The 16,344-nt window shown below is 44.5% G+C and overlaps 1 protein-coding gene across 1 annotated transcript in view; it reads left to right on the forward strand.

The window, feature by feature from the left end:
• Nucleotides 1-14,851, forward strand: part of C8A (complement C8 alpha chain) — a 65,393-nt gene extending 50,542 nt beyond the window's left edge. The window contains exons 8-11 of the mRNA XM_036870065.1: nt 4,714-4,845; nt 5,987-6,144; nt 10,268-10,490; nt 14,176-14,851. Of these exons, the coding sequence (XP_036725960.1) occupies nt 4,714-4,845; nt 5,987-6,144; nt 10,268-10,490; nt 14,176-14,327 (665 nt within the window). The 3' untranslated portion in view covers nt 14,328-14,851. The remainder of the gene's footprint in view (nt 1-4,713; nt 4,846-5,986; nt 6,145-10,267; nt 10,491-14,175) is intronic.
• The last annotated feature ends 1,493 nt before the right edge of the window (nt 14,852-16,344 follow it).

The raw sequence follows: 16,344 nt of genomic DNA on the forward strand, positions 1-16,344 counted from the left end.
TCCTTTCTTGTTCAGGTAAACATCTTGCATCCCCTCAAACATTCCCAAAAGGATTTGGCTTTAAATTTCTTCACCCTCATGCTCATTCTCATTCAATCATTCCCCATTTTCTTCTTTTATTAAATCTTATTGTGGTAAAAACACTTCACATGAGATCTAATCTTACAACACATGTTTAAGGGTGCAATACCGAATCCTTCACTATAGGGACAATATTCTGGCAGATCTCCAGAACTTACTCATCTTGCGTAGTTGAGATTTGATGCCCGTTGATTAGCAATTCCTCATCCTCTCCCAACCCCCAAGCAACCACAATTCTATGCTCTGCTTCCATGAGTTTGACTACTTTACATACCTCATATTAAGTGGGATCATGCAGTATTTGTCCTTCTGTGACTGGCTTCTGTCACTTAGCATAATGTCCGCCAGGTTCATCCACGTTGTTGCACATGGCAGGATTTCCTTCCTTTCAAAGGTTGGATGATGTCCAACGAATGCTCTGTTTTCTTATTTCCTTTTAAAAGTGTGGCTCCCAGAACTTGGCACCAGGTCCCGGGTTTCTCTAACCTGCGCAGAGGGAATGAGATTATCCCCGCCTTTACTTTATTGAGTATAATTTTCACCTGGCTTCATTGCCCTACTGAGCTGAAAGTGATCTAAAACTCTTGGGCCTTTTCTCTTGTTCTCCTGCTAAGCTGGCTCTCTTCCTTACTGTGCTCATGCACTTGGTATTTTATCCCCAGGACAGGATGTCACAACTTTTCCAACTGAGTCTCATCTTGCTATGCTTGGTCTGTCTGTCCATCAGCCCTTTGAGGGCTTTTTGGACCCTGATTCCTTTTCTTCCTCTGGGTAGATACGGTGAGCGTGGCTGCTAAGTCCATATCCAAGGCATTGACAAAGGCATTGACTAGGATAGTGTGGAGGCCGGCTTTGTGACAGGCCACCAGAGGTTCTCTGTAGGACCGTGGTACTCAGTATCTCATCCCAGATGCACTGCATAGGCTTCATCTGGGATACTTATTTAAAATACAGGTTGCTGATTACTCAGAAATACAGAATCAGAATTGATAGAGGTGGGGCTCAGGAACCTGTGTTTTTAATAAGCCCTCCAGATGATCTCAATACGTAGCCAGGTTCGGCAAACATCAACTCCTGTTTACTGAGCACGAAAGTCTAAAACAAACGCCAGTTTGATCTGGTCCAAAGCTGACATCTAAGGAGCTGATGGGATGGGGTGGAGCCCTGGCAGAGCACCACCTGGTCCTGTAGTCCAGGGATCCCCAACTCCCAGGCCATGGCCTGGTACCGGTCCGTGGCCTGTTAGGAACCAGGCCGCACAGCAGGAGGTGAGTGGTGGGCGAGGGAGTGAAGCTTCATCTGTATTTACAGCTGCTCCCCATCGCTAGCATTACTGCCTGAGCTCCGCCTCCTGTCAGCATTATGGTGAGTTGTGTTAATTATTTCATTATATAGTACAATGTAATAATGATAGAACTAAAGTGCACAATAAAGGTAATGCACTTGAATCATCCTAAAACCATCCCCCCACCCCATCCGTGGAAAAATTGTCTTCCACGAAATAAGCAACTCTTGGGATCCAAATCCGTCTCCATTTACTATATTGCCCCACACCTGCTAGCTTCTCAAAGCCAGAACCTTGTAATTTAGATATGCATCATATCCATACTGGTTTTATTCTCACAGTGTCTACCTTGTCCAACACACAGTATGCCTGAGATGGTACATAGCAGATGCTTACTAAATTTTTCAGCAGAATTTAGTCTGATGCAATAAATAGAATTAGCTAATTCTTCTAAGCAAGAAAGACGAGTTTGAATCTCAGCTCCAGTGTTCTTTATGGCTACGTGGTTTTGGGCAAGATAATTAATCTCTATGAACCAAGGGCAACACAACTAAACATGAGAAGTGTGGGGTAGGTGACTAAGGATAATTTAGCCCTCATGTCGTATGCTTCTTAAGTCACAGACCTCCCCTTGCTGGTTGGTACCCTCCTTCAGGGTCCACGGGAGGCGATTCTTTGCAGTCAAGCCGTGCTGCTGAAATCAAGCTGGAACTCTCTTCTCCAAGGAGCGCGTGGCAGGCTGTCTGCAGACCCTTCATGAGCATAGTCACTCCACAGGCATTCTCCAGCCCCCGCTAATCGGCCCGCCCTGTCACTTTAATTGGGCAGCACTACACCACTCACCTACGTAATCACTCTGGCTTCTGCCCGTGAATTCCTTTCATCCGCTTTTGTTTATCACTGTTGAAGCATTTTTTAATCAAAACAATTAAATATGCTAAATCTTCCTCAATTAGCAGTACATTAAAAATTAAAAGTACTTGAACGGAAATGGCAGAAGAAACTCTGTGCTTGGCGCTGAGTGCTGGTGCTTAAAGCATCAGTTCTCCCAGGCACTGTCAGCTTGGAGTTATTCAGAAACTGCTGTGCTCAGAGGCACAGAGGGCTGCAGCCGAAAGGGGTCTCAGGATGAGCAAGTCCAACCCTTTCTCTCCATAAACGGGAAACGGAGGCCCAGTGAGATCATGGGCCTTTTCTAAGCTCATACAGGATGTCAGGGCCTGAGACGCGTTTTGTTTTACTTTTTAAGAAAAATAAAATGTGTATATATTTAAGGTATATAGCATGATGATTTGATACATATAAAGTGAAATGACTATTACAGTCAAGCTAATTAACATATCTTCTCCTCACATAGTTACGTATGTATGACGAGAGTACCTGCAATCTACTCCATTTGCAAATTTCCAGTATTCAATACAATATTATTGATATCAGCTGTAGACATCAGGCTGTACATTAGATCTCTAGGCTTATTCCTCCTACATAACTACAAGTTCATGCAGCATCTCCCCTTTTCCCCCACCTCCTCACCCCGGGCAACCGCCGTTCTCCTCTCTGCTTCTATATATTTGACTTTTGTAGAGTTCACGTATAAGTAAGATCAGGCAGTTTTTTTTCCTTTTTGTGTATGACTTATTTCACTTAGCATAATGTCTTCAAGTTTCACCCATGTTGTCACAAATGGCAGGATCTCTTTATGTTTTAAGGCTGAATAATTATTTTATATATAAATGGGATATATATATGTGATATATATATATATAGGGTATATATGTGGAATATATATAGGGTATATATGTGGAATATATATATATAAGGTACATATGTGGGATATATAGAGAGTATATACATATACACACACAATTTTATATATAATAATTATATATTTATTATATATAATTATTATCTATTTTATTTATATATTATATATAATAATATATATTAAAATTACATATAAAAATTATATATACGTATATATAATTATATCTATAATAATTTCTTTATCCATTCATCTGAGTGGCTGGGATTTAAATTCAGGATTCCTGACTTGTAAGAGTCTTTCCATTAGAAGCCCTTACCAAAGGACTCTTGGCATTCATTTATTCACTCATTTTTTTCATTCATCAATCATTTATTCTGAGAATACTCACTGAGCTCCGCCCCCATGGCAGACATCGTGCTGCTAGGCCGACAAGAGAGTGGTGAATAAGATGCCAGTCCTTGACCCCATAGAGTCTGCAGTTTCATGCGAAGGCCGGCAGGTAAACTTGCTACCTGATACTCCCTTAAAAATATTGAATCTAATCCTTAGCTTAACTGAATTACAACCTAAATTATTTTTCCTTTGTGGTTGCCAGAATAAGACACTGACTGGTCATAATTATTGTATAGTTGCAGTGAAAAGTAATGACATGTTGCCAAGGCAAACTCCAGTTCACAAACTTCAGAAGACTTTAGCTACAGAGGGAGCTGAACTCTGCAGCAATGGTCAATATCTTGCTCCAGTCTGTTTTGCTACCCTTATCTTGCCAGCTGACCAAGGGTTGGAAACCTAGCTCTGTTCACCTACAGGCTGTGGGATCGGGGGAAAATGCTGTTATTCCTTTGAGAATTATGTTCCTCATCTGCAAAATGCAGATTCCTCAGCAACTCCTCAGATGGAGACAGAGAAAATTAATGTGGGCCTCACAGTTCTCATGGGGCCAGAAGTCAAGGAGCCTCCCCAGGGAGATCTATCCATCTTCTGACAGCACTCTGGCCTCTCTGGGGTGCAAACAGGACCTGGGCAAAAAGAATTGGGACACATATGATCAGTCAGACCTAAACAAAGCACATGCGTAGCTCTGAAGAAAGAGGGAAGTGTTCTGATCCAAAAATGCTTCATGAAAGAAATGATATTTGAATTGGAGCTTGAGTAGACTTTAGAAAGATGGTGAAAAAGGAGAGAGGAAGGGGCAACAAATGCAAAATTGGTGCCAATCTTGGGCCAGGCACTGTGCTAGGCACAGGGGTATATGGAGATGGATGAGATAGAATCACTGTCTCAAGGAGGCTCCGTGGAGAATGTGCAAAGGAAAGGGAACAAGCACTTTTGACCAACTAGTGTGTGCAATACATATTCCTTCTCGTTTCAAGAATATTTGCACTGGAACCATAGAGAAGAGAACACTGAAACTGGGTTAAAGAACTGGGATTTCAACCCAGATCTCTTAAGACTGCAAAATAGAAGCTAGCTTTTACTACTGTGAGCTAGTGAGCTGTGAGCTACTACCATGAGCTGGTTGTACCGTATTTACGGTCTTTCAGCGTCTCAGCATTCTATGTTTCTCTACTCCCTGTTGCAGGTGTTACCAGCAATGATATCAAGACATGCTTTGGAAGCTCTTTTGGCATCGACTATGACTATACAGATACAACACAAATTGGAGGACGTTTATCAGGAGAAGCTTGTAAAAAATTTGGAGGTGGCAAAATGGGCAAGTATTTAGTAATGGGCTTCCCAAAAAGAGAAGCCAGATTTTCCCTTGGACACAAAATCGGGGCATGTACGCTATTACCCCCCCCCCCCACCAACTGATTCCATTTCAGTCAATGGTCATACTGCATATCTGCTGAACACCCCAAACCAATGACCTGTAGTGGCCTTAGTTTGAATTCTGCATGGGCTGAGATCACCTTAGAAATACTTGACTTCGTATGGTGCACCCTTCTAGATATCAAGCGCTAGACAAAGATCTAAGTAAGAGCTGGGATGAAAGGAATGTGCAGATGGAACCTGGAAAGCCACCTGTTGAGATAAAGTCCCATGAGGTACAGTCCAGAGGGAGGAAACAAGTTTGCTGAGAGAGAAAAATGTGGTTACCAAGTCCAAGCTCAAAGAATAATTATTAGAGAAAGACTGTACAAGAATATTTTCTAACATCTCCCACACAGGTCACTACGAGTGTTCATGTATTCATTCATTCATTCAACCTGTATTGAGTAATTTTTTCCAGGTGGGAGACACAGAGGATGCAGGGATGACGAAATAGTTTATAGTACAATGGATCAGTACATGAGGTTCAAGTTACTCACATTGCATTGGGCTACTCATGTCTCAGGGCCTTAGGTCAAATCCTTCTCTCTGATGCCCTTCCCTCCTCCTTCCACTTACCTGCCAAGATTTATCCATTCTTCTAGATAACTCACCTTTTTTCCTGACCACCTCCCCACTGCTACTATAGATCTGACCACATCTTTCTCTGCACCCCTACTGAAAGAGAAATCTGTCATAGCACTTACAATATTTGATTGAACTTATCTGGCATATAGCAGGCACCAAGTAAACATTTGACATAAATATCTGAATAAATGAATGAATGAATCATCATCCATTTTCCCATCTTCTCCCTCCTCCATGTTGGGTTAGGCTGTCTTCCCAGTGTCTGCTCTAATCCAAAGGATGGGTCTATTTCCAAGTCTTGGTGCTTCTTTTCTGCCTTGCCCTGCTAGTTAACCGAGCAAGGTAGAAGAATGGGAGACAGCTCTAAGGAGAGCACTTAAACTCTGTTCCAAATCTCATTAGCAGAGCTTGGCATTTTAGGAAATGAGCTAATGTGGTTATTCTCTCGATGGCAGTCGGTGACAAGAAGACAGTGGGTGTGGAAGACATCATTTCTCTGGTGCAAGGTGGCAGCTCTGGCTGGGGAGGTGGCTTGACACAAGACAGGAGCATCGTTACGTACCGTTCCTGGGGGAGGTCATTAAAGTATAATCCTGCTGTTATTGATTTTGAGGTAAGTCTTTTTGCAGTTGAAGAAACTCTACGTTCACGAGGAATGAAAGTGAAGCAGACCAGATCATTTCATATTTCTTATTATAAGCCCATCAGAGAACAAGATTAAATGTAACGGCACGCTGAGCTGGTGGCCTTCCCCGTCTGACTACAGGGATACGTGACTCTAGACTCAGGCCACAGGAGAGCTGGGATCACAAGCTTACTATCAGGTCAGGGCCTAGTTTTACACTCGTAGCCCCAGAATTTCTTCAGGATTAAGCCACCTTATAGAAATAACAACTCACATACATAAAAGACTTTAAAAATCACATCTGTTAAGTTGGAGGTTGGTAAACTTTTTCTGTAAAGGACCAGAGAGTAAATATTTTAGGCTTTGTGGGCCACATACAGTCCCTTTCATACAAGTTCTTCTTCTTCTCCATTTTTTTTTTTATAATCTTGTAAAAATGTAAAAATCATTCTTATGGCTCAAAGGCCATACAGAAACAAGCCGTGGGCCGAGTATGATTTCTAGCTATAGTTTGCTGCCCCTGCTCTACGTGATCTCATCACAATGACCTCTGGCACAGATGGGATTCTCCCCAGTGAAAAATTAGGAAACTGAGGCTCCAAGTCATCAAGTGAATTGTTTCAGGTCACAGAGCTCATATGTGGCAGTACCTGGATCCCAGACCTTTGGACTTAATGTCCAGTTCTCTCTTCCCTCTATCCTAGCACCTGCCTTAAAGCCATGGTTCCCAGCCACCGGGGTCAATTTTGCTCCCCTAGGAGACATCTGGCAATGTCTGAAGACATTTTTGATCGTCACAACTGAGAAGATGCTACTGGCATCTAGTGGGTAGAGGCCAGGGATGCTCCTAAACACCCCCTAATCCACAGGACAGCCGCCCACAGCAAAGAAACATCTGGCCCCTAGTGTCAATAGTGCCAAAGTTGAGAAAGCTTGCCTTAAATCTCTAACCCCACAAAGGAAGTAAAATTGTATTCAAACTGCAAAGGAAGTGGATTGTTCTACTAGTATTGTCACACTATTCAATTCATATGCAAGGGTAGTTCATTAGAAAAAAGAGTTATATTTTGGGCTTTTAAATAAAATATTATTGTTTTCTTGCCCATTTTTCCTGACCTTGCTCATTTTCTATAGATAGTTAAAAATCCCAGGTGTGGATACATTCCTTCTCTTAAAATATATACCAACAGTTAAACGTAAAAATCTATTATAACACCGTCTTCTCTATGAAGAAAGAGGTCAGATGGATTAACTTTGATTGCATTTCTTCTCCAATAAATAAGGGACCATTTTCACGCATCTGTAATTCACATAGGGTCTAAAAATTGCTATCATCAAGCTATTAGTGATTTGGGCAAAACTGTAAAATTGCTATCAGGAATAACATATAAACTTTCATGGTCAAGAGGTGAGCTCTTTGTTTGCCTTGAGCAAAACTTCCAAGGGGAAGACTGACATTCGTGACTTGGAGAAGACCCAATTCTGTCTTTTGGGAAAGACAGCCTGGGTATGGGGTGAAAAAGATATAGTTTGGCTCGTGGGTCAGCCACCTTTCTGATGTGTGACCTTGGATGAGTTACTTCATTTTCTGAGTTCCAGTTTTCTGCTCTGTAATATGGGGCTAATAAAATGTTACATCCCAAGGTTAGGGAGAGAGAAGTGAGTACTTAGTAAATGTCAGTTGAGGAAGCAGGTTTGTGGAGGTTGAGTTAGCTGGCCAAATCTCAGAGCTGGGAAATGGCACAGCCCAACTGGAGTCAAGACTGACTGATGCTAACGTTCATGATCTCTTCGCAACCCATGATGCCCCCTGGAAGGTTGGATTCGAAACATGAGGCTGTTGGCGGGTCATAGAGCAGGGGAGTGACACAGATAGAGCTGTGCTTTGAAAGGAAAATGCTCACAGAGGTATGAAGGATGAAGGAGAGAGAGACAGACAGACAGACAGACAGACTATGGCCACAGAGAGGAAGCCAGTTAGGGAGTTATTTGGAACCTGGCGCTCAGAGTGGAGTCTTATTCATTTGCCTATACCAGAGCTTAGCGGTGCCTATTTATGGCAGGTGCTTAGATTGAGTGAACATAGGAATCTTGCTATGTGATGATGCTGTTATGGTATATATTATTATATATGTTATGTTATAGTGTGTTGATATCATACTACTTGCCTTCTCTGAATCTTTCCTCTCATTTGTAAAATGGGAACAAGACCGTTGCCAATATCTTTTCAAGCTCTAACATTTTAAGAATCATTTCTCCATCCCTCTTCCCTCTTTAAGTTTCACGGCCCTTCCCAATCCCCTTCATGAGGATTTGGGGAAGAGAAAGGAGAGATGGGGGTCTGAGTGCTGACCTCCACTGGAAGGTCAAAGGGAAGTTGCCCGATGGTCCTGGCCTTCTCTGGAACTAAGAGTCATCTTTAACCGGGGCAGCCCTTTCTGTACTGATTTCCTAACAGTGGGGCCAAATTCCCTGAACTTCCAGTAATGGTCTTCTCCCCTTGGCTGGGGGCCCAGCCAGTCCTGACATGACCAGCCTGGTGACCTCAGGCACAGCCCCTGGCCACAGGTCAAGGTTTGTTTGCCACGGGTCTTTCTGTACACATTTCCAGGAACCCATTCAAAGCATGGCGAGTGCCCTACTGACCTCTGATTCTTGAGAAGTGAGTTTGCTCCAGTGGGGCTCAGTCCCACCTCTGAATGGCTCTGTGACCTTGGCAAATCCCTCCCCTCTCAGAGCCTCAGGTTACTCTCCTGTAAAATGAGAGATCTGGAAAAGAGATTTCATTTTATGGTTATGTGTTAAAATATATAGCTTTATAAGCATGCTGAAGATAACCATATATACATGCAATTTGAAAAATATAGGCTTTTTTTTTTTTACTATCATCACATCTAACTAATAAAAATGGTGCTTTATTTTATACTGTTCTTCCTCTTTGCAGTGGTATCTCACATTCATTACTTCTTTAGATCCTCACATGAATTCTAAGAAGTAGGTTATTATTCCCATTTTATAGATAACAGGGCTCAGGCTTGGGGGGGGGGGCAATTACGAGTTCTGGGCCACACAGCTGGGAAGTGAGCAGCATTTATTTAGCTTTGAGTACGTGACAGGCCTTCCCCATCTCTCAACTTTAATCCTCACAATAAACCTGGAGTGTAGGACTATTGTTCTCACTTTACAGATGAGGAAGGAAGTCTTCACCTGTAATGGGACAGAGATCACACAGCTAGAAGTTACAGAGCTGGGATCTGAAGCCAGATTTTCTAGCTCCAGAGTCAATGCTCTTTGCTACATCTACTACTTCCCAACCAGGGGTTGACTCCCCCATCCCCCCGCCCCAGGGGACATCTGGCAATGTCAGGAGACACTTTTGGTTTTCATGACTAGAAGGTACTACTGGCATCTAGTGCGTAGAGGCCAGTGATGTTGCTAAACACCCTACAATGCGCAGGCCAGCCTGCCCCGTCAACAAAGAATTGTCCAGCAGGAAATGCAATAGTGCCAAGGTTAAGAAACCCTAGACTACAGTCCTGCCTAGAATGGGCATATGTGAATGACTCCGCCACCATCATCCCCCCAACACCCTCAAATACACACAGGCAAACACCACATTCACACCATTAGGGGCGGTGCTCAGCAGTGGCAACACAACTGCGTTAAGGACTTTATTAATTCCTGCAATGAAGGTTGACAATAAAAGACACACACACGCACACAAACATATAAATACTTTATACGCTTCCTGAGTCCTAAAAGTGCTGGAGCGGGGTGGATGAGTTGGCACAGATAGCTTCTGGGCTCTTGTCTTCCTCTGGGACCACAGGTTTCAAAGTTAAGTAGGTTGGTGTTCAGCGTGGTCCACTGTGTGGTCCTGAGCTGGTCACTCAAACACTTTTGAACCTCTGCTTCTTCATCCGTGGGTTGGGGGATTTCGTACTCGCTCCACAGAGTGGCTGCCAGGATACAATACAACTGGATAAAGTTGAGTGTCTGGCTCTGTGTCTGGCATGTAGCAGGCCTTCCAGAAGCTTGAAGGCCAGTTCTTGGGCTCTGGGAAGCTGGACAGAGCCCAGGGAGGGGCTCTCTGTTCTTTTTGTGCCCACAGTTGCAGCCCATCCATGAGATACTGCGGCACACGAACCTGGGGCCTCTGGAGACCAAGCGCCAGAACCTGCGGCGAGCCTTGGACCAGTACCTGATGGAATTCAATGCCTGCCGCTGTGGGCCCTGCTTCAACAATGGGAAGCCCATCCTCGATGGTACCAGCTGCACATGTCAGTGCCCCCTGGGTCGCCATGGCCTTGCCTGTGAGCAAATGGAGGCAGAGGGTAAGACCCGTGCATCCTCACTCAGGTTCTAGCCTATCTCGGCTTAGAGGGGCCAGCACAGAAAGGACCTTCGGGGTTCCCAGCCTCTCTGTTCTATGCCCTCTTGCCCATTGCTCTAGGAACCCACATTCTGAGCTTTATGGCTGACCCCCTACATTTACTGGTTTTTATGCTTTCTCCTTGCCATTAGAACCCTCTCAGATGACTACTGTTTTTTACCAAGGTGTATATGGACAACAGGATTCATTTCCGGAGGGATGTTTCCTAGGGCTGCCATAACAAATTACCAAAAGCTGGGTGGCTTAAAGCAATGGAAATTTATTGTCTCACGCTTTTGGAGATTAGAAATCCCAAATCCAGGTGTACTGGCTAGGCTGCTTTCTTCTGGAGGCTCTGTGGGAGAATCTGTTCTCTCTCCTAGCCTCTGGCATGAGTCAGCAATGCCCGACATTCCTTGGCTTGTAGCTGCACCATTCCAATCTCTGCCTCTGTCTTCACATGGTGTTCTCCGCTCTACGTCTCTGTTTTCTCTCTTATAAAAATACTAGTCATTGGATTAGGACCTATCCTAATCCAGCATGACATCACCTTAACTTGAGTTTATCTGCAAAGATCCTATATCCAAATAAGGTAACATTCACAGGTAATGGAGTTTGAACTTCAACCTATCTTTTGGGGGACACAGTTCAACCCACTACAAGGGATAAGTAAGTTGTCATTATAGCACAAGGAGTCATGACTAAAAACAAGGTTGGGGCAAGTAACATAAAGTTTAATGTTTCAACGTTTAAACATTAAGCTGCAGCACAAACCAACTGGTATCAGAAAAGAAGGTTCTCAAACGAGGGTTAGAAATCCATGTCCCTTAAAGATGAAGAAGCCTAGGGACCTGGGTGTGAATCTCAGCTATTTCACTAACTTACTGAGATACCAGTTAATTGTTTCTTCTTTCTGGGGCCTGTCTTTCTCATCTCTGTTTTCCTTTGAGCTCCAAGAATCTCTATGCATGTTCTAATCCCTAAGCTTCCAATTTTCCATGCATACTTGGTACATAGAATGATGGCAGAAATATGGGCTACCAAATCAATGTATAAATCAATCTCATTTGGCAACTGCAATGAAGAAAATGTAAAGGAAAAAAAAAGTCTGGAAAACAAACTGCTGAAGCACAGTGGAGATGGGGTAGGAGCCTGGTTTTAAAATGAGATGACGGTGGGTTACAATTTTCTCATTGGGAGAGTCGTTCTAAATGGGAGGCAGGATAGCATAGCTCTGGTGTCAAATAGGCCTTCACATCCCAGTGCTGCCAATTGGCATGTTGGGTGGGCATCCCCTGTAAAATGGGGATGATATCAGTACCTACATCACAGGTTGTGTTGAGGATTAAACTAGCTAACTCGTGTGGCAAGCTCAATTCTAATAAGTAAGAAGATAGAGCCCTGTTGGTAGAAGATCTGTCCTGGGTTGGTGCCACATCTAAATCCCTCCTTTGTGAGCTGAAGGGAGTACAAATTGGGTCCCAAAAAGCTGCCTGGTATCCTGTAGGAGGAATTCTGAAAAGGGTGAGCCAGGATGGTGAGTGAATTCCAGAGTCCTTATGAAGGAGGATGCAGAGAACAGAAACCAAGCAGAACAATGACCAGGGCCAAGCCTGGTACAGTTTCCTCATGTGAATTGAAAAAAGGAACTGCCTGTTAGGTGGGTAAATTGGGAGGAACAAAGAAAACCACTCGGGGTTGATACTGCCCAGCTCCAGACCCAGGGATTTCTTGACTTTTCAAGCAGAGTTTGGACTGGGTTTCAGCCCCCATTTGCCTCATTGGCCAGGCAACTTTCCAGAGGGACCAAAGGTCAATGAACAGAAAGAACAACAAATTCTGTACCAGGCACTATTGCAACACTTTATGTGCACGAACTCCTTTATTCCCCCAAGAATGTGATGAGATAAATATCAATACTATTATCTCCCCAATTCACAGATGAGGACATGGGGGCAGAAAGAAGGCGAGATAACTCGCTGAGTCGTCTAGCTGGGGAGTGTCAAAGCCAGGATTTGGACCCAGGTGGTCTGATGTTAGGACCCAAGCTCTTAACTGTTACATTCTACTAATTTACATCCTAAGAGTCTGGAAATTTGGGGGATGGGGGTAGAGGGTCTGAGATGATTGCACTGATTATCAGTTTGGGGAGTGGAGAGGGAGGGTACGGCCCAGGTCACGGTTATCGGGCTGACCTGGCTTAAAGGGACAGACATGAGCTCTGCCTGGGTAATTAGAATTAGAGCATGTCAAGGGCCCTCAGAGCCAGTGACTTGCTTGGATCCCTGTTCACAGAGCACAGAGCAAAGTGAACAGGGAGTGTGGACTACCTAGAGATGCCTCTCCAATGATCCAGTGCTGGGCTTGGTGGTGGCCACGCTGAGTCACATGTACACATGATGGGCACTGGAGAAGGGGGACACAATGTCAATGGTCAAGGGGGGTGGCAGGGCGCAGAGGGCTGGGTCCTCCGCATAGTCCCATTTCTCCTGCATGATTACATTCCGTCAGCTGCAGGCAGCTCCCGGGTGTTCCATTAACCTTGTTCCATGCCCGAGGGGTATGGACCTCGGGTGGCCTTGGGGCTATCAGACTAAACTTTCAGCCAGACAGAGATCGATCTGGCAAGGAAGTCTAAGGCGGGGGAGTCGGCCACCGTGGAGACCCACTGTCGTAGGTCCCGAGGGATTTTCCCCGCAAATCTTTGCCTGTAGGGACCGAGCCACAGAGGTGGGAGAAACAGAGAACCGTTCTGTGGCTGCCCCACCAGGGAGTGTGATGACAGAGCTGGAAGGGACTTGAAGATAATCTAATCCAATGATATTCACACTGAGATCTGAGGAAGCTTGGGGTCTCCTAGGGGCTGCCCCAGAGGAGCAGGGCAAACCTGATAGACACCCAGCTTCAAATAGAACAGCTTCACTTTCATCTGACTTCCATGCTGGGGCCCATATAAGATTTCATTTAAGAAAAAAAAAAAAACAGTAATGAAAAAAATAATGATGGAAAATCCTACTGGATCAGTCCACCCTTTTCCTTTACAGAGGTGAAAGCTCAGGCTGAGAGAGGAGATGGGATGGTCCAAAGGCACAGAGTCAGTAGGAGGCAGCAGCCCCAGGCTAGAGGGACTGTATAAACTGGAGATCTAGAGACAGCCCATGGTCAGTGCATGTGTTCTGACACTCTGTGCAGAGAACCTGTCACCCACCGTGGCCCCATCATTGGAGTCTGAGTGGGGTTGATTTGCAAACCTTCATTTAAAAGCCCAGCTATCCTTTCCATAGGGGTGTCTGGCTGGCCTTTGTGAAGCTCCAGCTGGGGTGAGTTCCCTGTCTGCACACCCTCCACTGGCCCAGTGTCATTCTTCCAGAGACGCGCGCCTCCCTGCCTCTCTCTGCTATCCATCTTCCGTGGAACCACAGGTTCCAATTTCATGAGATGGGCTCCCAGTGGCCTCTTCTCACTCCATCCAGAGTTTCAAATTAAGTGCAAGGCAGTGAGCACAGAGGTCTGGGTTGGCTACACGGAGGCATTTCCCCAAGGAGAGATTGCAGACCACTCTAGGGCAGCGGGATGGGCCTCACTCAACCATCCAAGCTGCCGCTTGTACGCTAACCTCCTTGTCCCCTGGGAAATTATCCATGCAGGAGCCAAGGCGGATGGTCACTGGGGCTGCTGGAGCTCATGGTCTGCTTGCAAATCGGGCAGCTGGGAAAGGAGGAGAGAGTGTAACAATCCTGCACCCCAGAACGGAGGTACCTCGTGTCCGGGTCACAGAGTGCAAACCCAGGCATGCTGAGGGCTCTGGGCCCAGGCTGCAGCTGAGGCAGCGGATGTCACTGCCTGCCCTGACTGCTGGATACCGACCGACTTCACTCAGTTGACAGAAGATGCCAATCAACATGGACTTTTTCTTTGTCCTGGACCAAGCCGTGCCATCAACAACCAACTGTTCTATTACCCGCAAAACTCAGTCAGTCACAACTGGGTGTTGAGCGTTAATGGCTCATAGTACTTTGGATCAACTGAAAAATAAACAAATAAAAGAAAGAAAGAAAAAAAAGAAGAAATCTCGATTCATGTCTTAGAGGAACTTATAGGATGGTAGAGGCATAAGGCAGGCAGACGTTCTTGAAACTATCAGTAGCCAACAAAACAAAGTACCATGAGAACGATCTCAGTTATTTGATAACAATATTTGCTCATTTGTAGAAAACGATTATTAGTTTGTAAGATAAGCAGACATACTGAAACAAGGAGAAAAATTAAAGATTGACTTGGGTTCCTTCAATTTTCCTTCACGGGGACTCAACATATTCTCGTATTCCTTCAATGAATCTCTCTTGTTTGCTTGAGTTCTTATCACAAATATCACCTTTCTCCCAATTAAATAATTGGCACACTAATAACGGGCTCACAGCACACTATTCTTTTCCTTCATTGCCTTTTTCATGATTAGTAATTATATATTGGGTCCCACGCCTCCTGTGACTATTTATGACCTGTCTCCCCATGGACGGTAATCTGGAGGGCAGCACTGCGTCCCCAGAGGTGAGGGCTGTGCCTTGAATCGGAGGGAATTAACAAGCATCTGTGCAAGAAGTGAGGGAATGAACTCAAGAGTCAGTTCAGAAATGTGGTCCCTCTTCGTCAGCCTCCCAGAGTAGAATGTGGATCTGGGGGGGCCGACCAGTTCACGTGCCCGGGCCCACCTGTGGGAGAGCCAGTCACATCAGCCTGTCTCAGTGTCCCCACAGCACCCCAATCAGGCCTCAGAGAGAGAATGTGTGTGTTGCACTGACTTTCCTGTTGACCCATACGTTTCCCCTACAGATCGTGAGCTCCTTGAAGGTGGAATCTGCGGTCCCAGTTGGTATAAGAAACATATGTTGACTGATATATGTGTATCAGTCAACACTCCCTATCCTTCCAGAATCCTCAATCTTTTTGGGGCAATAATGAGACATACGCGCACACACACACACATGCACGCACGCACGCACACATGAAACAATTAGAAGCAGTTTTAGGGACACAGGAAGTGAATTGCTGAGTTAATGCCAAAATACGTGGCACACAAAATAAGTGCCAAAGGAGGCCAGGTGGAAGAGAGATTTACCTTTCTTTGTCTGTGTTAAATATACAGAATGGGGGTTGACCTAGACCTTGAGGGATTTTTGAACTAGGCAGAGAGGGAAGAGAACTTTAGATAGAAAAACAGCATGTCACAAAGTTTGAACCTCAGAAAGAATATAAGGGGTGTATGTAGGTGTATATGTGTTGGAATAGGGTGTGGGAATAAAATAAGTTATATAAAATACTTAGCACAATACCTGTCACATGCAAAATTATTAGCATCACTCTTATCGTTACTATTATTATTTAAAGCTTATAGTTTAGAAGTTTGTTTCTGAACTCTTTAGATCTATCTGAAAGAAGGAAAAGACTCCCATATTCCTTCTCATCCTGTCATTAATTTACTTTTTAATTTCCATTCGTTATTTACTGCGGAGCAGTAGTTACATCCTAGGAAGCGATGAGAGGCGGATTGGCCAGGCCAAGTGGACAGTTTACAGAGGACATTCAAGCTTGATCTAAAAGTGGTAGTTCTCAGCCTAGGTTGTGCATGATAATCACCTGGGCAGTTTTAAAAACTCTGATGTCCAGAGGCTGCACCCCATACCAATTCAATCCGAATTTCTGCAGATGAGAGCCAGAGATCAGTAGTTTACTACATTCAGTACCTTGTAATAACCTGTCATGGAAAAGAATCTGAAAAAGAATATATGTGTGTGTGCGTGTGTGTGTATAATAAA

The sequence above is a fragment of the Balaenoptera musculus genome, chromosome 1 (assembly GCF_009873245.2).
Source record: "Balaenoptera musculus isolate JJ_BM4_2016_0621 chromosome 1, mBalMus1.pri.v3, whole genome shotgun sequence".
In the NCBI taxonomy this organism is placed as follows: Eukaryota; Metazoa; Chordata; class Mammalia; order Artiodactyla; family Balaenopteridae; genus Balaenoptera; species Balaenoptera musculus.